Source organism: Xiphias gladius, chromosome 17, assembly GCF_016859285.1.
Source record: "Xiphias gladius isolate SHS-SW01 ecotype Sanya breed wild chromosome 17, ASM1685928v1, whole genome shotgun sequence".
NCBI classification, from domain to species: domain Eukaryota; kingdom Metazoa; phylum Chordata; class Actinopteri; order Istiophoriformes; family Xiphiidae; genus Xiphias; species Xiphias gladius.
In genome coordinates, this window is record NC_053416.1 from 23,805,449 (window position 1) to 23,820,570 (window position 15,122).

At 40.4% G+C, this 15,122-nt stretch overlaps 2 protein-coding genes across 4 annotated transcripts; one reads left to right on the top strand and one right to left on the bottom strand.

Annotated features, from left to right (window-relative positions):
- Window positions 1–261: 261 nt before the first annotated feature.
- thap12a (THAP domain containing 12a) lies at window positions 262–4,290 on the bottom strand. The gene is made up of 5 exons (XM_040151516.1): window positions 4,083–4,290; window positions 3,212–3,329; window positions 2,834–2,932; window positions 2,666–2,702; window positions 262–2,541 (listed from the first exon to the last, which is right to left on the bottom strand). The coding sequence occupies exons 1-5, from the start codon at window positions 4,166–4,168 to the stop codon at window positions 725–727; spliced, it is 2,157 nt and encodes a 718-aa protein (XP_040007450.1). The 5' UTR covers window positions 4,169–4,290; the 3' UTR covers window positions 262–724.
- A 6,686-nt stretch (window positions 4,291–10,976) lies between these two features.
- si:ch211-266i6.3 (cytoskeleton-associated protein 2) lies at window positions 10,977–15,057 on the top strand. 3 transcript variants are annotated; one of them, XM_040149553.1, is made up of 8 exons: window positions 10,977–11,204; window positions 11,648–11,745; window positions 12,235–12,318; window positions 12,434–13,257; window positions 13,349–13,694; window positions 13,796–13,856; window positions 13,994–14,285; window positions 14,518–15,057. In XM_040149553.1, the coding sequence occupies exons 3-8, from the start codon at window positions 12,274–12,276 to the stop codon at window positions 14,780–14,782; spliced, it is 1,833 nt and encodes a 610-aa protein (XP_040005487.1). In that variant the 5' UTR covers window positions 10,977–11,204; window positions 11,648–11,745; window positions 12,235–12,273; the 3' UTR covers window positions 14,783–15,057. The 3 variants fall into 3 exon arrangements, with proteins under 3 accessions (XP_040005487.1, XP_040005486.1, XP_040005485.1); XM_040149552.1 differs by lacking the exon at window positions 10,977–11,204 and adding an exon at window positions 11,403–11,547; XM_040149551.1 differs by lacking the exon at window positions 10,977–11,204 and having other exon boundaries at window positions 11,608–11,745.
- Window positions 15,058–15,122: the final 65 nt, after the last annotated feature.

Sequence of the window (15,122 nt, forward strand, 5' to 3'; positions counted from 1 at the left end):
TGGTGATTAATTGTAAGGATACATCACTGTTACAGTACATATATATTAGGCACTGTCGTGGTTGTGCTAATTGGCTGTCATATGCACCAGGGGTCCCGTTCCAAATTTGTCAAAATAACATTTTAACTTATTCCAGTCTGTCTCGAAAAACAATAGTTTTTTTGATGGACATTTTGACTTTAGATTGTAAAAGACCTTGTTTCAGAGCAGGGTTGGGAAAAAAATAAAGACACATGAATTTAGAATGAGGACCACAAAAGGTTGTTAAACCAGAGAGTATCTCTTTATTTATATGTTCAGGGAGGGTTTTATGGCTAATCCCCTTTACCCACTTATTAAATGTCAGCAGATCCATGGGTGACACACACACAAAAGAAAACACTTTAATTAACTTTATAAGAGTATTAACTCCCACTCTAAAACAACCATTTGCAACTGATTTCCACAATGGAGTAAAGGAATGAAAACAGTATAAAAGACACCAGGAAAAACAAAAATTCAGAGATGTTTGGTATGACACTTTGTTGTCCAGCTGCTCGTTCATTTACATTCTACATTTTATCACAAAAAACACAAAAACACCAATATTAGAGCTAAGGAGTAAAAGACACACAAAACAGATGTTTACCTCAAGATAAAGATAACACAATCTGCACATAGCTCATTATCAAAGCTGCGGATAATCTGTCTGGAGGCTTAACTACCATATCACATCTGACTTGACTCACATCACCTCCCCCCTGTCAGGGTATGTGTTCATGTAGACCTCAACCATTGAATCCAGATCATACTCAACATCATAGTTCATGTTCAAAAGAGCAAGACTGTTTGATTTGAATTTTTCAGGCGTATTCTCCAGGTACATCTCGAAGCGCTTATACGCCACATTGCAGCTGTCCTCCAGAGCCAATGTAGGCAGAATGCCGATCAGTCTCAGGACTGCAAGCATGTTTGGAAAGAACCTCACATCGGCCAGCTGCAGTGTTTCATGGAGATTGGAGGGAAAAGTCTCACCTTTGCCCTTTTTGCTCCATTTAACCCACCAACAGTGTAGCTCGGCAGAGAGGCTTCCTGCATTAGGGATGTAATTTTTAAACACCTGTATGCTCTCTTCTTCAGGTTTAGTAGACTTATACTGCTCTATGACAGCAGGCACCAGTGACAGACACCTCAGAGACTTCAGGTGGTCCTCACAGAAGAGCTCATTGATTTCTTTGACGATGTGGTTCACCACAGGAACAGACAGGTGGTCCTTGTAGTAACTATCTGGTCGAATGGTTCCAGATTCTGACTGATGCTTTCTCAGGAATGACCTCGGAACCTTAACTGGGATCTCCATCGCAGCGGCTAGGTTAATGGCCTCGTCGTTCCAAAACTCATGATACACATCAATATTGTCAGACACTTCCTTCAGGGAGTGCAATACAGCTTTTAAACTGGTTGCAGCAAAATGGGCATCTGGTGCTTTCCCTTGCACGTTCTTCCCAAATGCTCGAGTAAGTGTCATCACGTTTTTCAGCACGACCAACGCCATGACAAATTCAAAATCAGCTAGTGCTTTTGAAATCTCTAAGGCGTCATGTGTGACTTGATCGTTCCACCTCATGTCTTCGTTGTCATGCACGCTGTCCACACAGAGTAGTAGTGCCTCTAGGATGTCCACTGCCACCTCAAACACATCATGTCGTCTGGTCCAGCTGGTACGACAGATCTCCTTCAGTTCATTGACTTTTTCCTCTTTGTCCGGGTAGAAAATTGAAATAGCGTGCTCCAACTCCAACTGCAGTAAATGGGACTGACTGAAGAATGACTCAATCTTCTTAAAGGTAGACATGACAAGCTGAACTCCTGACAAAGCCATACCATTGGCCAGTGACACATTCAGTGTACGAGTAGATCTCAGTGTAAGCACTGCCATTGGATACCTCTCAATCAGTTTGGCAGAAAAGGTTTTTATTTTAATAACATGTGTCCCAGAGCAGGAGTGGGCTTGACCTCTACACTGTTCCATATCCAAGCCCCATTTGTCAGTCATTTCAGACAATAGTTTCTCTGCCAGGGCATCTCCCTCTCCTTCAAAGCTCAAGAATCCAAAAAACCTCTCCCGCTGGCAGTTAGACTGGTCCACAAAACGGACAAAGACAGGGAGGTACCATTCTCCTGAGATCTTCAACAAATCATCAGTAAGTAAGGAGAAAAAGCCGTTTTGTTTAACTTCCTCCACCAGCTTACTGCGGATGCATTTCTCACACACCTTAATCAACTGACTCAGCTGAGCTGAGGAGCAGCACTCCTTATTCACATCATACCTCTTCTTTAGGACTTCATCTCCACAATTCATGCGATATTCTAACAATGCCTGGAAGTTGCTTGACCCAAGACCATCCTGTTTCCTATCGCCAGGCCCTGTGGGAGGAATGCCTTGCTCTCCCAACAGTACAAGAACTTCAAATAATGACTTGAGATACTCTCTGTATTCCTCTTCCTCTGTAACTGTCTGGACATCTTCCTTAGCTGTGTCTGCTTGAGATTTCTTGATTTCTAAAAGGGTAACAGACAGTTGCAAAACAGAAACCAAATCAATTTTGTTACAAATGTGGGTGTGGGAATCATCTCAATTTCTTTGTTAAGAAATAAATGTGTATGTGTTGATATTTCTACTTACTTTTCCCCCCCCTGCTTTCTGTTTCATCATCTTTGGTCTACAAAAATAACATGACAAGAGACAAATTCAAAATGTGATGAAACGGAAACTACAAAAAAAATAAATAAATAAAAAATATCAAACTATCCAAATTATTTTTCCCATTTAAAACTATTTCTTTTCACCCACCGTCTCTTTACTGCGCTTCACCTGTCCATTTTGAGATTGGCTTGACATGTCAAATAGAGTTGGTATGGCATCATCCTTCAACACTGTACTCTGGGCATCCTGAAAACAAAGTCAAGCCAAGAAAGTTCATTATATAGCACATATGAAAACTGAATCAAGAATATGTTAATCTTGTATTCAATACCTACATTAAATATTCACCAAGCACTACAAAATACATGGGATTTATTAAATAATTAGTGAAATAATATGGAGGACTAAATTCTCACATTTTGCTTAAAAGATTAGCAATTGCAATAAATGAACTGCAATGTCTGCAGTCACACTGTCCTCTGCAACTTGGTCTAAAATCACATGCAACTTGAAAACATAACTTACACTACTGATCGAAGATGTTTCAAAATGCTTTCCACACAGTCTATAGTATCTGTGCAGCTGGTCTGGTGACTTGTCTATGAGGTCTTTCCTCTGGCATTTTTCAACCCACTTCTTGGACCTGAAAGGAGTGGTCAAACCAAAGTGATGACAAGTTTAAAAGTCAACAGAAATTTTGCTTTAGAGATTCATTTTTGTTTCAGTGCTATTTAATTTGACAAACTTTTGAGAACATGCCGCACATTTTTCCAATATTTAGTTATATGTAACAATGACTTAGAATGTAATGGTAAAAAATACATTATAAAAACTCCTAGTATTGGCCTACTTGGAGATTAGTAGGCCAATAATGTTTCTTTTAGAAAGGATAGCGGGATCAAATACTAACTGCACAATCTGATTACAAGTACCAAAGCAAAAATGCTGCACAACATTTCAGATGGGTTAGGAATGAACTGACTGTCTTTGACTCACAAATGGAAGCTTTTAAAATGTTACGAATTTGTAAGACATGATGAATACATAAGCTTAGTACTGTCTACTTGCAAGAAGCCAAGTAGCCAGAGAAAGACTGGTACACTGATAGTTTTTCAATAGGTACACATGACACGTGAACGTGTCAAACCTTTGAATTTAGTTTGCGCGTTTAACGATAAATATCTGTATTTGAGCGTGTAGCAGCTTTAATAAATGACGTCCTGCGGCACAAGATTTTGGCATTAAAATGATGTTGAACCAATAAACTGAATTTCAGTCAAATTTTGCCTCGTTTTAAGACGCATGCCTTATATTTTACCCTACAAATAAAAACTGTTCTCACTGGGGAGCTAGGGAGCTTCCTGTTTACTTTAGCATCGATGTTCGAATTAGTTACCTTTCTGGATCATGAGGAAACCTGAAGAGTGGCAGAGGGTCGAATTTGCCACTAGTGCAGTTCGGCACAGCACAGTGATTCTGCATTACAAGTTTGTATCATACGCCTGTGTTTTGCTGTAAGATCTGTGTTTTCATTTGAGATCCTAACGAGGAATAATGGCCAACTGCGAACGCTAGCTATCAAGCCCCTTGAAACAAAAGGGTGACTTCCGTTTTTTGTTTTCAAAATAAAATACAGGGATATGTTTCATTGTAAAATTGTAGAACGTTTAACATGAAAACGCACTTGCTTTTTTGCAACACTATCTACGAGTATCGCATTTTCATATTAATAAACACTCTTACAATACCCATGTGCCAACTAGGCTATGTTAAGTTGTCTAATCGAAAATCATAAACATAACATAAACATAACCTTGCGCAACAGACAACTCCAGAGGATCCCTATTGGCTCATATGCCCTCATGTCTTTCCTACACTTGATCCTAAAGACCAGAAATAAATAACGTAGCGTTTGCTTTTAGTTTGAGACATTATTTTTATTTTGAAGGCGAATTGGCTCGCTTGTGCAAACAGTTTTGTAAAGCCTGGTGTACGTGCAACAAAAAAGCGCGCGCTTCGGTTCGTTCCCATAATCCTCAGCGTTTTTTCAAAACCCAAAGGTGGAAACATAGACTGAACTGAGCGAGGGTCTGGAGATGAGTTGAAATTTGTGACCATGTAACTCATTTCAAAGTGTCTTTTTGAACGGTTCTGAGCGATACTGATATCGGCAACTTATGCATGACATGTCGGTGTGCTGCTTTACATAGCAGCCATAACTACTGATACGGTCAGACCGTGCAGAAAAATAAGCCTCCAAACACAATATCATGTCAGCATTAAACCCTCAACTGAGGATCCTCGCGCCTTTGATGGACAAATATCAACCTTTGCCCGTTTGGTTTTGCAGATTTTATTATGTACTATATACTATTCATGTGTTTATGTGCAATACGAAACCTTACTACATCAATAAATTTATATGACAAAAATGAAAAAGCAAATGTCTTCAAAAATAAATACGACCCCTAAGTCTGCGAATCAGTGAGTGCGGTGAAGTCAGGACATTTGGCTCCAAGAGACTCTTTCAAAAAGCGCCAACTTCTCTCCTGAAGTATTAATTCAACATTTTTTTGTCCCACAACTCACTATGTTGATATCAGCTAAACGTGCTCCTTCTGATTAGTGCTCTGGTGGCCCTTCTGAAAATAACTCCATAATTAATTAGATATTAGGCCTCAAAGAAAGGTATGTTTTGGGGCGTGCCTGGTCTGGAGCCAGTCTGTAGTGACGGACGAGCCCGGGCGGGTCGTTCACCAGGCAGCCCGAGTCGCCTACATTGTTTTTTTTTGTTTTGTTTGTTTGTTTTTCTCCAATCCTTGGAGTTTACAGACCGAAGATTCATTCTCTTTTTTTTTTTTTTTCATAAAAATATTTTTTATTTTCTATAATTTTTCAATTTTTTATATTTTATATTTAATTTTGAGTTAAGTATATAATGCATCCCATAATCCATAAGTTTTTTTTTTTTTTTTTTTTTTTTTTTTTACAGAGAGGAAGGGACAATTAGCATTAGAGTTATGTGTTGGCCTTGCTGCCTTGCTGCTAGCGCTAGCTGCTAGCTATGGAAGGCTTGATGATGATGGGGAAAGGAGGAAACAGAAAAAACTGGGTTAACAGACAGAGGGTGCAGCAGCCAGGAATGTGTGTATTGTGTGTAATAATTTGCTGTTACCATTTTAGTAATACATCTGTGGATCAAGTACATCTGTGGATCAAGGTAAAGGTAATTTTAACTGTCACAAGTTTCCATAATAGAAAGAGGTAGTTACTCTCTATTGAAACACGATTTTAGTAACAAGTATAAATTAAAATTTCGATTTGATTTGATCTGATTCTTGAGGATCAAATTACATGAGGTAAATGCCAATATTGGGTAAAGTCTTTGCCAGTGTTTATCCTGCCAGCTTCATCCTGCCATTTCCAAAATGTAGACATTTTACACATTATGTAGCCGTAACGGTGGCCTATTCATAATATTTTGCAAGAGTGTACGTATTTTTTCTGAAAAGGGTGCAGATGCAAAATTTAGTCTGTTGATATTGAATCATTCAGTTGGAAATTGCGTTTAATCAGAAAGTCTTAAAAGTCACTGGAGCTGGCAGGTTAAACGTTTTCATGATATATAGATAAATTCTCTCTAAAATGTTATAAAACTCTTCTGTTTTTCAGAGCAAAAGACGTCTTCCTGAACTGCCTCAGTTAGACATGGAGTTTCACCAGGTTCTGCAATGGAATGAAAGTCTTATTATTAGCCCCTTTATTATTATTATTAGTTTTTACATACATCATACATCTCTACGCAGAACCTGCATTGTGCTATGCTCTCTTTTCTCCAGCTCTCTATTTTTGTCTGACGTGTGATTTGGCACTATATAGATAACATTGATTTGACTTGACTTAGAAGTTGCAATGCTCTTTTTGAGCTTATCCCTGACAGATTGGAGGTGGCGTGACTGGGTGAGGGGACTTCTGCCCCAGGAGAACGGCCTTGTAACAGAAGTAGAGGGGGAAAATGAAGCATAAGAATCGTTTACACCGACAGACGAGTGGCACTGAGAGTGCTGCAGTCTTGACGACTGGGATGCCAGGCAGCGCTTTCTGCTCATTTTCCTTGGATTCTTCAGACTCCCTTCTTCTTACTGGACTTTTAGGTGCCTTGTTTTAGTGGACTTTTAGCAATTGGTGGGGAAATATTATAGCTTCTCATTTTAAATTACCTTCATCCCAGGACCCTTATCCATTGATTTAAATTATTTTTAAACTTCTTTTTAACTACTACAATTTCTAATTTTCAAATGGCACGAACCATAATTTGAACTATAACTTACATAATTAACATCGTCTTAAGAAGCTGTTGCAAGTGAAAGTTTAAGTTGGTGACTGTTGATCTCAGTGGCTATAATGAAAAGTGTTGCTGACAAATTTATAAACAATAATTATTTGAGTTAAAAAAGCAACAAAAAAAAGAAGCCTGATAATACAGCACTAATTTTGAATGGCATGGTTAGCTGTGAATATTGCTGGGTAATATTAAGCTATGCTAATATTATGCTGCTGATATTTTAAATCGTAATGAATTTAAGCCATAGATTTGGTTTTTGTACAGAAATCTAGGGAAGTTTACTTTGAAGTTGAATTTTCTCTGACTGACTGGTTTATCTTAAAAAACCTCAACAGCTGCAATATTTAATGTGAATCCATCAATGTATGTGCAACATGAATTGCAATGATTTTGAAAATAATATCAAATATTTTCCTCACATCCTTCAGCTCAAAGCAACGTAACAGTAATACTTTTCATTGCTAAAATCAAAAATACATTTTAAACATCCTGCTGAAGTTTGTTTTGTTTTGTTTTGTTTTTTAATTGTCTCCGGACACTTCATGCCATGTGGAGTTTGGTTCTGTAATATCTTCTCAATGTTTTTATTTTTTCAACAATAGTAGTAGCAATAGTCACAACAGGTGAGTTTACAACATGTGGATTGTATTTACTTATTCTCTTAAACTGTATTTATTACCCCCATACTTACTACTCTTAGCCGTTCCTCTTTCAGGTATACTGCTATTGGGGACCAGTCCCTTACAAACTCCTCAAGAGAACCTCTTAGTACATGTGATAGAAGTTTTTCATACCACGCTGACATACCAGGAGGCTTTTCGTCTAAGCATTTTTGTAATATTGTGAGGCGTGCAGCGTACAGAGGGACTCTAAGAACATACCTGTACCTACAATCATAATTGGAGTCTAATCCCAGTACAAAATGTGGATTTAGACGTATATATATTCCAAATACTTTCTTAATCTCACCTTGGATTGACGACCAAAAAATTACAATTTAGGGGCACAAACAAATAAGATGAATAAATGCACCACATTTATTTTTAACTTTCAGACATAATGCAGAGTACATCAGGTCATATTTACATTGAATAGCTGGGGTTACATGTAGTCTGTGAATAATCTTATATTGGCTCTCATAGGATTTGTTAGGACATGTAATTTTCTTTGCATTCAGTAAAATGTTTCCCACATCTGATCATCCAGATGGGAGCCAAACTCTTTCCCCCAAGATGTTTTACTATTGATAGTAGGAATGTTACAAATATTTGACTATATATATGTATAACTTATGATTTTCTTCCTTAGAGAAGAAGCTTTCAATGGTATATTTTCCTGCCTCTCCAATATTATATACAAACCTCTGTTATATATTGGAACTCCTCGATTGTAAATAGCGGTAAGTTGTGTTTGAGGAAGGTTGAAACTTAGTCATGGGTTGTTACAAGGATTTAAGAGTCCGACCCAAAAAGGATTTGTGTTTTAGAAATGCCGGCATCTTTCCATGTTTTGAAACCAACATATGAACAAGATTGTGCAAAATCGGGATTACGTACAACAGGTGCCAAAACAGAGTGTTGAAGGTTTTGAGGGTATTTCTAACAATAAAGTTTTCCTTCATCCCTTGTAGTGAAACTGCATTATTTATAAATGGCACGTGCAAAGAAACAGGCTCACATCCAACAGTCTCCAAATCAATATATGTAGAATTAAGATAATTTTTTAATCTTCTTACCTAAAGCATTATCATAATTTTTCAGTAATGTATCGAATTTGTGAATCCCAGTGAAAGTTCATTCTGTTGGGAAGTGGTAATCCCCCTTTGTCCACAGGTAACTGCAATTTCTTCAATGTGAGTCAGGGGCGCTTACACTTCCATGCAAATTTACAAATCATACTATGTAGTTATTTTAAAAAAACTTAGTGGGACATTATTACCTAAAGCATTAGAAATACCTGGAATGTATGACTTAATGTATCTTTATTACACACAACAGATAGGTATTAAAAGTTAGGTATAAAAATGATTGCCTCCGGGTGGTTCGAGGGTTAAAATTCCAGCTACCAGCCAGGATATCTCGGGCTGTGAAAGGCAATTTGACATGTCTACATCTGAAGGGCTGACGTCCTGCTACTACTTTCCTTTCCTCTAGGTGGTGCAGGCTGCCATGAGTAGAACAAGTCTGAGCAAACAGTTCCACCTTGTGGGGAATATAAATAATTTCGTGAGGAGCTTTGCATCTGGCTATCTTGCAGTAAAATGCAGTACATGTAGAATATAAACCAGTACTGATGTATATTTGCAATTATTAATAAAGAGCAGTAAAGGGATATGATATACAGTATGTGATCAATTAACTTACCTTAGATTTGGTTTCATTAAAATAAGAATTAAAGGACTCAGGACCCATTTGTGAAAAGGGAAAGACTTAAAAATGGCCCTCAAATGTAAATGTATAAACATTTAGAACTTTAACTTTAATCACAATGGTTTAGTTCTGAAAAAAAGAGTTTGGCAGCTAAAACCCAACTGCGGACTGTTGGAAATGGGTTTAGATTTGGAAGAATACTGGGTAGTATGAGCTAGTATCAAACCATTCAAACTGGCCAGTCCCCGCCATGTCATAGTGATAGTTTACAAGAGGGGAAAAGGTCCAGACTGGCTTCTGCCGAGTATAAACCGATGCCTTTGTCTGACAGGTGCAGACACACAAGCGGGTGAATATACTGTAGAGTAAGTATACACCACTGTAAACACACTCAGAAGCGGATGTTGAATTCGTGTTTCTGGGGATAGTGAAACAGTTTTGTGTTTGAAGACAACAAATAAACATACCCATAAACACTGTCAGAGTCTTTCTATTACTTTCTGTTTTTATTTTTGGTTATCTCTCAATGGTTTTAGCTTACAAGCACAGAGGATACTGCCCAGTTTTCTGCAGCAGCATTGGGGCGAAATTAATATTTAAATTAGCACGGTTGGGTATAAAAACTCCATAGAATATATCTGTCAATATTTGAGACTTACTGTCTACAAGCAAATTAGGTCCAAACACATAAACTGGGGTGAAGCAGATTCCAAAAGTGTTTCAGAAATGGCTTTATGAAAGTGGAAAAAGATCAATATTTCAGTCTCATTTGTTGCAAAATACAACTGCGCAGACTGCACAGGAACTTATATCTGCCCCTGCCTCTCTCTGATGCTGTGAATTGTTCTTGTCATTAATTTCCCTCTAGGACATCTTGATGTGATCAAGTCACGTCACCTCATTGTCTGTCAGTAAAGTCTGAAATTGCTGAAAGAAAAGTTTTTCTAAAACCAAAAGAAGATACCTTTAGACTATCACACATTTTCAGAGTCGGTTGTCCGAGAAATACAAAACAAACGGAAAGAAGCCTTACGGGCAGGGATGAGGCTTGGGCTCTAAGCCATCTGAGCATGTGTAATGTCTGGTTAAATTTCCTGCAGCAATACTGACTTTAAACACAGATGTAGAATTTTTATGAATCCCTGGTGCATTGCCTCTTTTCTCTGGTTTGAGACATGAAAAAATAAATAAATAAGAAGGGAATGAATGAAAAGGTCACTGGGGCTTTTGAAATTGAATTTCCATCAGTTATTCACTTAAGTTTCATGCATAAGTGAGCAGTAGTTTCGGAGGATTAACCCTGAGTGCCTCATTGGGAATTTCAGTAACATCAACAGACTGGCCTCCTCATACACAGTCTAGTCTAGCTCTGTATAGTATCTTTAGCTTAATCCTGTTTTAACACAGCAACTCAAATGTACATTTGGTCAATGCGGCCCAAACTTCACATGTTAGATAAGAGTCCCAGCCTGAAGACATCTGCGTGCCAATACTCAGGTGTGGTCATAGCGCCCCCTCGTGGCGACAGGAGATGGCCTGTCTTCTGCTTTGATGTCCTCCTAGTGGGTTGACCACATCTACCTCAAACGTGGTCAGAAAAAACCCCTAAAACCCTGATGACGCTTTATTGTGAAAGTCGTGAATTCCAACGAAGTAGCGCTCGCAGTACATTTCAGCTGGATGCGCAGAGGTCGGTGGGCACATGTAACACCCCACGACCTAAACCCAACGGTTTTTGCCGTTTGCAGGCGTTGTACTTGAACGAAATCCTCCGAGAAAATTGATCAGATCGACATCAGATGTGGTCAGTCTCACACAGACGTACACACACATATATTGGATATACATATGCGTATGTCTACGTGTATTGATACGTCTTCAACGTTCAATTTTCATTATTGCAACGTGATATAAACATGTAATGGTTCCCGAAAATGACTGCTTTTGTTAACCCCGTTCCCTGCTGATGGTCAGCACTTGCTAGCAGCATGTTTGTTCACAGAGACCGTCTCGGGACTGTTCTGCACTGGGCGTAGCTGCTTGCATGGACCGGTATTAGAGGAATCCTATTTGGTTTCAAACATTTAAACAGAAGGGATGGACACTTGTGGGATGGAAGACTCGCCTGCTTCAATTCCCGTTCTTGGGTTGGAGACATTCTATTGGTCAATTGTGGTCTCTCGCGATACTAGCCCGACCAATTGGAGCGCAACAGCGCTAAGTCAAATCGAACGTTTCTTTCCACAGGGATACAAGGATCGACTGTATATAAACAAGCCCAGAGCTGAAGTGCTGCGGAGCCGCTTACTGCCAGTATTGTCCGACCAACGACTACAGCCGGGCAAGTGAGTAACGTCATGTTTGTTGTTGGCTTTCCTTGAATACATTGTAGGTACAGGTACAGGTACAGGTACAGGTACAGGTACAGGTACTAGGTTCGGTTAGGTGCACTGCAGCTTACGCCTTTTCCTCCCGCTTTTGTCCCTCATACCAGCTGCGCTGAGGTTGTGGGCACAGCGTTACCGTTCCGCCACAATGCCGACCTATGTCCAGCACGAGAGATAAACGGAGACGAGCGTCTCTTTGTTCTTCGATAAACTTCACCTGACCAACTACTTCGTACGCACATTTCACCCCAAAGTACATGAAGTGTGCGTGTTGTATTGGTAGATGTGATTTATCCCCTAAAAGAAAAACCTAAACAAAACAAACCGAAACGCATGAAAACTGTCAACGCTGGCAAGAAAATTCCTTCCACGCGAGATGATGTAATGACCCAGTTTATTCATATATATAGAGTTCATCATATTTATTGCTTTTTTTTTGCCTTCCAGAAATCTCCATTGATCGGATCTGTGTTTAACGCTGCAACAATGGACAACGTCGCTGTTTCAAGGCGAAACCACACCAATAGGAAAGTAAGTTAACGTTAGTGAACATCGCGCGAGAGATCTGTCATGTTGTGTCGAATGCTAAAAACCCTACGGCGTTGCCCCTGCCTACATAATGGTCTAATTGTATTGCTTGTCTCAGGGAAACAAGGAGAATGCTCAGCCCGCACATGGAAGCAAGTCCTTTATCAAGAGAGAGAAAACGTCGGTTGCGCCATTCCGTCTGAAAAGCAACGAAAAAGAGGAGACGGTGGCAAAAAATGGTCCTCTTAAAGCCAGGGCCAGACAGGTGGACGCAAGGTCAGCGTCTGGCGAGGCTCTAAAAATGGCCAAGACCTTGGGGAGAGACGGGGAAGGCGCTGCTGCTTCTGATGTCCCGCAGCGACAAACGTATAGCCAGGCCTTCCTCACAGAGCAGGCCGTGAGGCACAAAAAAATAGTCACAGAAGCTCCAAAGCCACCGGCTCCTGCGCTGTCATCCAGACCTGCCCCCGGCATGTTCAAAGGCAGGATTGTCCAGTCAAAAATTGGATCCATTTGGAAGTCAAGTGCCAGCTTGGACAGGGCAGATCCCAAACCATCAGCACCCAAAACGGAGAGCCAAAGGGTTGGAAATCTGACAAAAAGCAGGTCCAAATCTGTTGCTGACCTGCCTAGGAATGGCGCGCACAAACCTGCGCCGACAAGGTCCAAGTCAGTGTTCGATAGACCTGCTCAGGTGTCCAAGGCTGCGGTCACCAGCCGCCCTCCTGCTGGATTCTACTCTGCTCGCCCTCCTGCCAGAACCCTCCCAGCAACACTAACCAGTGCTAGCTCCAGAAACACTACCGTGGCTCCCACCAAGGGAGGCGGGACTCAGAACTCAAAGCCAAAGATTCCAGTTACAGACAGGAAGGTCAACAAGCCTCCTGTCTCAAGCACCATCAGCCAGTACAGATTTAACCAGGAGACTGCTGACGAGAGAAGGTAACGTTTTATTTGCTCTTCACACAGACACATTTGATGTATGCCTTGTACATCAGAAACGGTCGAAAATGTTCTTGTCTTCTATCTGCAGAGCAAAACTGGCTGAGTGGCTGGCTTCCAAAGGCAAGACTTTCAAGAGACCAGCCATGACAACGGCACCACCCCCAAAAACCAAAGTCTCCAAACCTGAAGCTGATCTCAAATCCCGGTCTCATGTTGAGGCTCAGCCTGCTGCACAGTGCAAACCTGAACCCGAACCCAAACCTCAACCCAGTCTGGAAGCACATAAGCCAGAGGCTACGGCTGCTCCCTGTGCCGATACACAGGGAGCAGAGTTATCATTCAACCAAACTCCAGTGATCATGAACACCACCTTGGAGCTGCTCGAAAACTCCGATGTGGATCTGCCTGTTGACCCACAGGACAGAGTGGATGATGTAAGGAAACCGGCAGAGTCTATGTTGCTGTTTAAGCTGCATTGGAAATATTCCCTTCAGCAACGCTAACGCTGGTTCTTCTTTCTTTTTCCTTTTAACAGATTGTTGTGAACCTGTGTGATGTTTTGGAGGCCATGGCAACACCCTCTAGATGCAGTGATGGTAAGTTCAACTATGATTTGTTTACTGTTGCATTTGGTAAATTCAGTGGTATGAGGATAGTTCTTAAAATAAGAATAATGTATTCATCTCACTGGCCTTTCTGGTCTGAAGATGACTATTGTTTTTGTCTCCGAAAGGACTCTCACAAGCGTCAGATGAGTATAATCACGTTGAAATGGACGATGGCAAAGCAAAGGATGAATGTAAACAAGAGGAGATGAATGAAGTTCCGCAGGATTCGAGCAAGCAGCCTGAGGGTGAGCAAGTGAAGAAGGCAGAAGAAAGTGATGAACACAAAGTGGAGATGGACGACGATGTGGAAGAAGAAAGTGACGACGATGTTGATGATGGTGTGATGGAGACCACGCCACAGATGGAGGATGCTTCAGTAGTAAAATACAGTGTGAAGACAACTCCATACCTGCAAAGGTGAGGCCATTCTCTTGCCTAATCCTTTAAATCCCATGTTGAGTCAAATTAAGCCGCAGGCATCACTCCTGGTGGTGCCCTTCCGTCAATTCCTTTAAGTTTCAGCTTAGGGAACCATACTCCCCCCGGAACCCAAAGACTTTGGTTTCATTTGTCTGCCATGAATGTAATAGCCAAAATACTTCTCATTTCTTAAGTATTTTTCCCCTCTTCAAATATCTTTTGTGTGTAGTGTCAAGAAGACAATTGAAGGTGAGGCCAGGGCAAGTACATCCAGGAGCAAGAGCAACATCAAAGATTTGAAGTTTCTGACACCAGTGCGCCGTTCCTGCCGCATCCAGCGCAAATCCTCCCACCTGCCGACAATGCTGGTCGACCATGATCCCTGTGTGTCGTCACTGGCTGAGCTGGTGAAGCTGGATGACGATCCCAACGCCTATATTTACAGAAAAAACCCTGCACTTCTGGAAGATCTGCCAGACCAGCCCAGACTGTGAGGAGCTGTGTTGCTTTGAAAAAAAAAACAAACCCTTCAGAAATATGGAACTGGGGGTAATGGACACTTTATACTGATTTTTAGAATGGCTTTACTATTCTGCATCTGTTCAAAGAAGTTTAATATTTTATTATATTGTGGGGAGAATATACAATTCCTGTCAAGTTATTTTCTGTTTTGAATGTATTAGACTTTCCCTTAACACTGTTCATTTTAATGTAAAGTTGACATGTATTGCCAAATGCACTACAATAAAAGAGTAATTACCTTATCTTAGATGTGCTTTGATACTAGTAAATTTGATAGTCTTTATTATACAGCCTACATACTGGACATAAAAA

Coding starts and splice junctions, on each gene's coding strand:
- thap12a (XM_040151516.1), bottom strand. CDS start 4,168: ATGCAGAATCACTGTGCTGTGCCGAACTGCACTAGTGGCAAATTCGAC. Junction 3,330..4,082: donor TTTCCTCATGATCCAGAAAG/GTAACTAATTCG, acceptor CACTCCTTTCAG/GTCCAAGAAGTGGGTTGAAA. Junction 2,542..2,665: donor AGAAAGCAGGGGGGGGAAAA/GTAAGTAGAAAT, acceptor TTACCCTTTTAG/AAATCAAGAAATCTCAAGCA.
- si:ch211-266i6.3 (XM_040149553.1), top strand. CDS start 12,274: ATGGACAACGTCGCTGTTTCAAGGCGAAACCACACCAATAGGAAA. Junction 12,319..12,433: donor GAAACCACACCAATAGGAAA/GTAAGTTAACGT, acceptor TGCTTGTCTCAG/GGAAACAAGGAGAATGCTCA. Junction 14,286..14,517: donor ACAACTCCATACCTGCAAAG/GTGAGGCCATTC, acceptor TTTTGTGTGTAG/TGTCAAGAAGACAATTGAAG.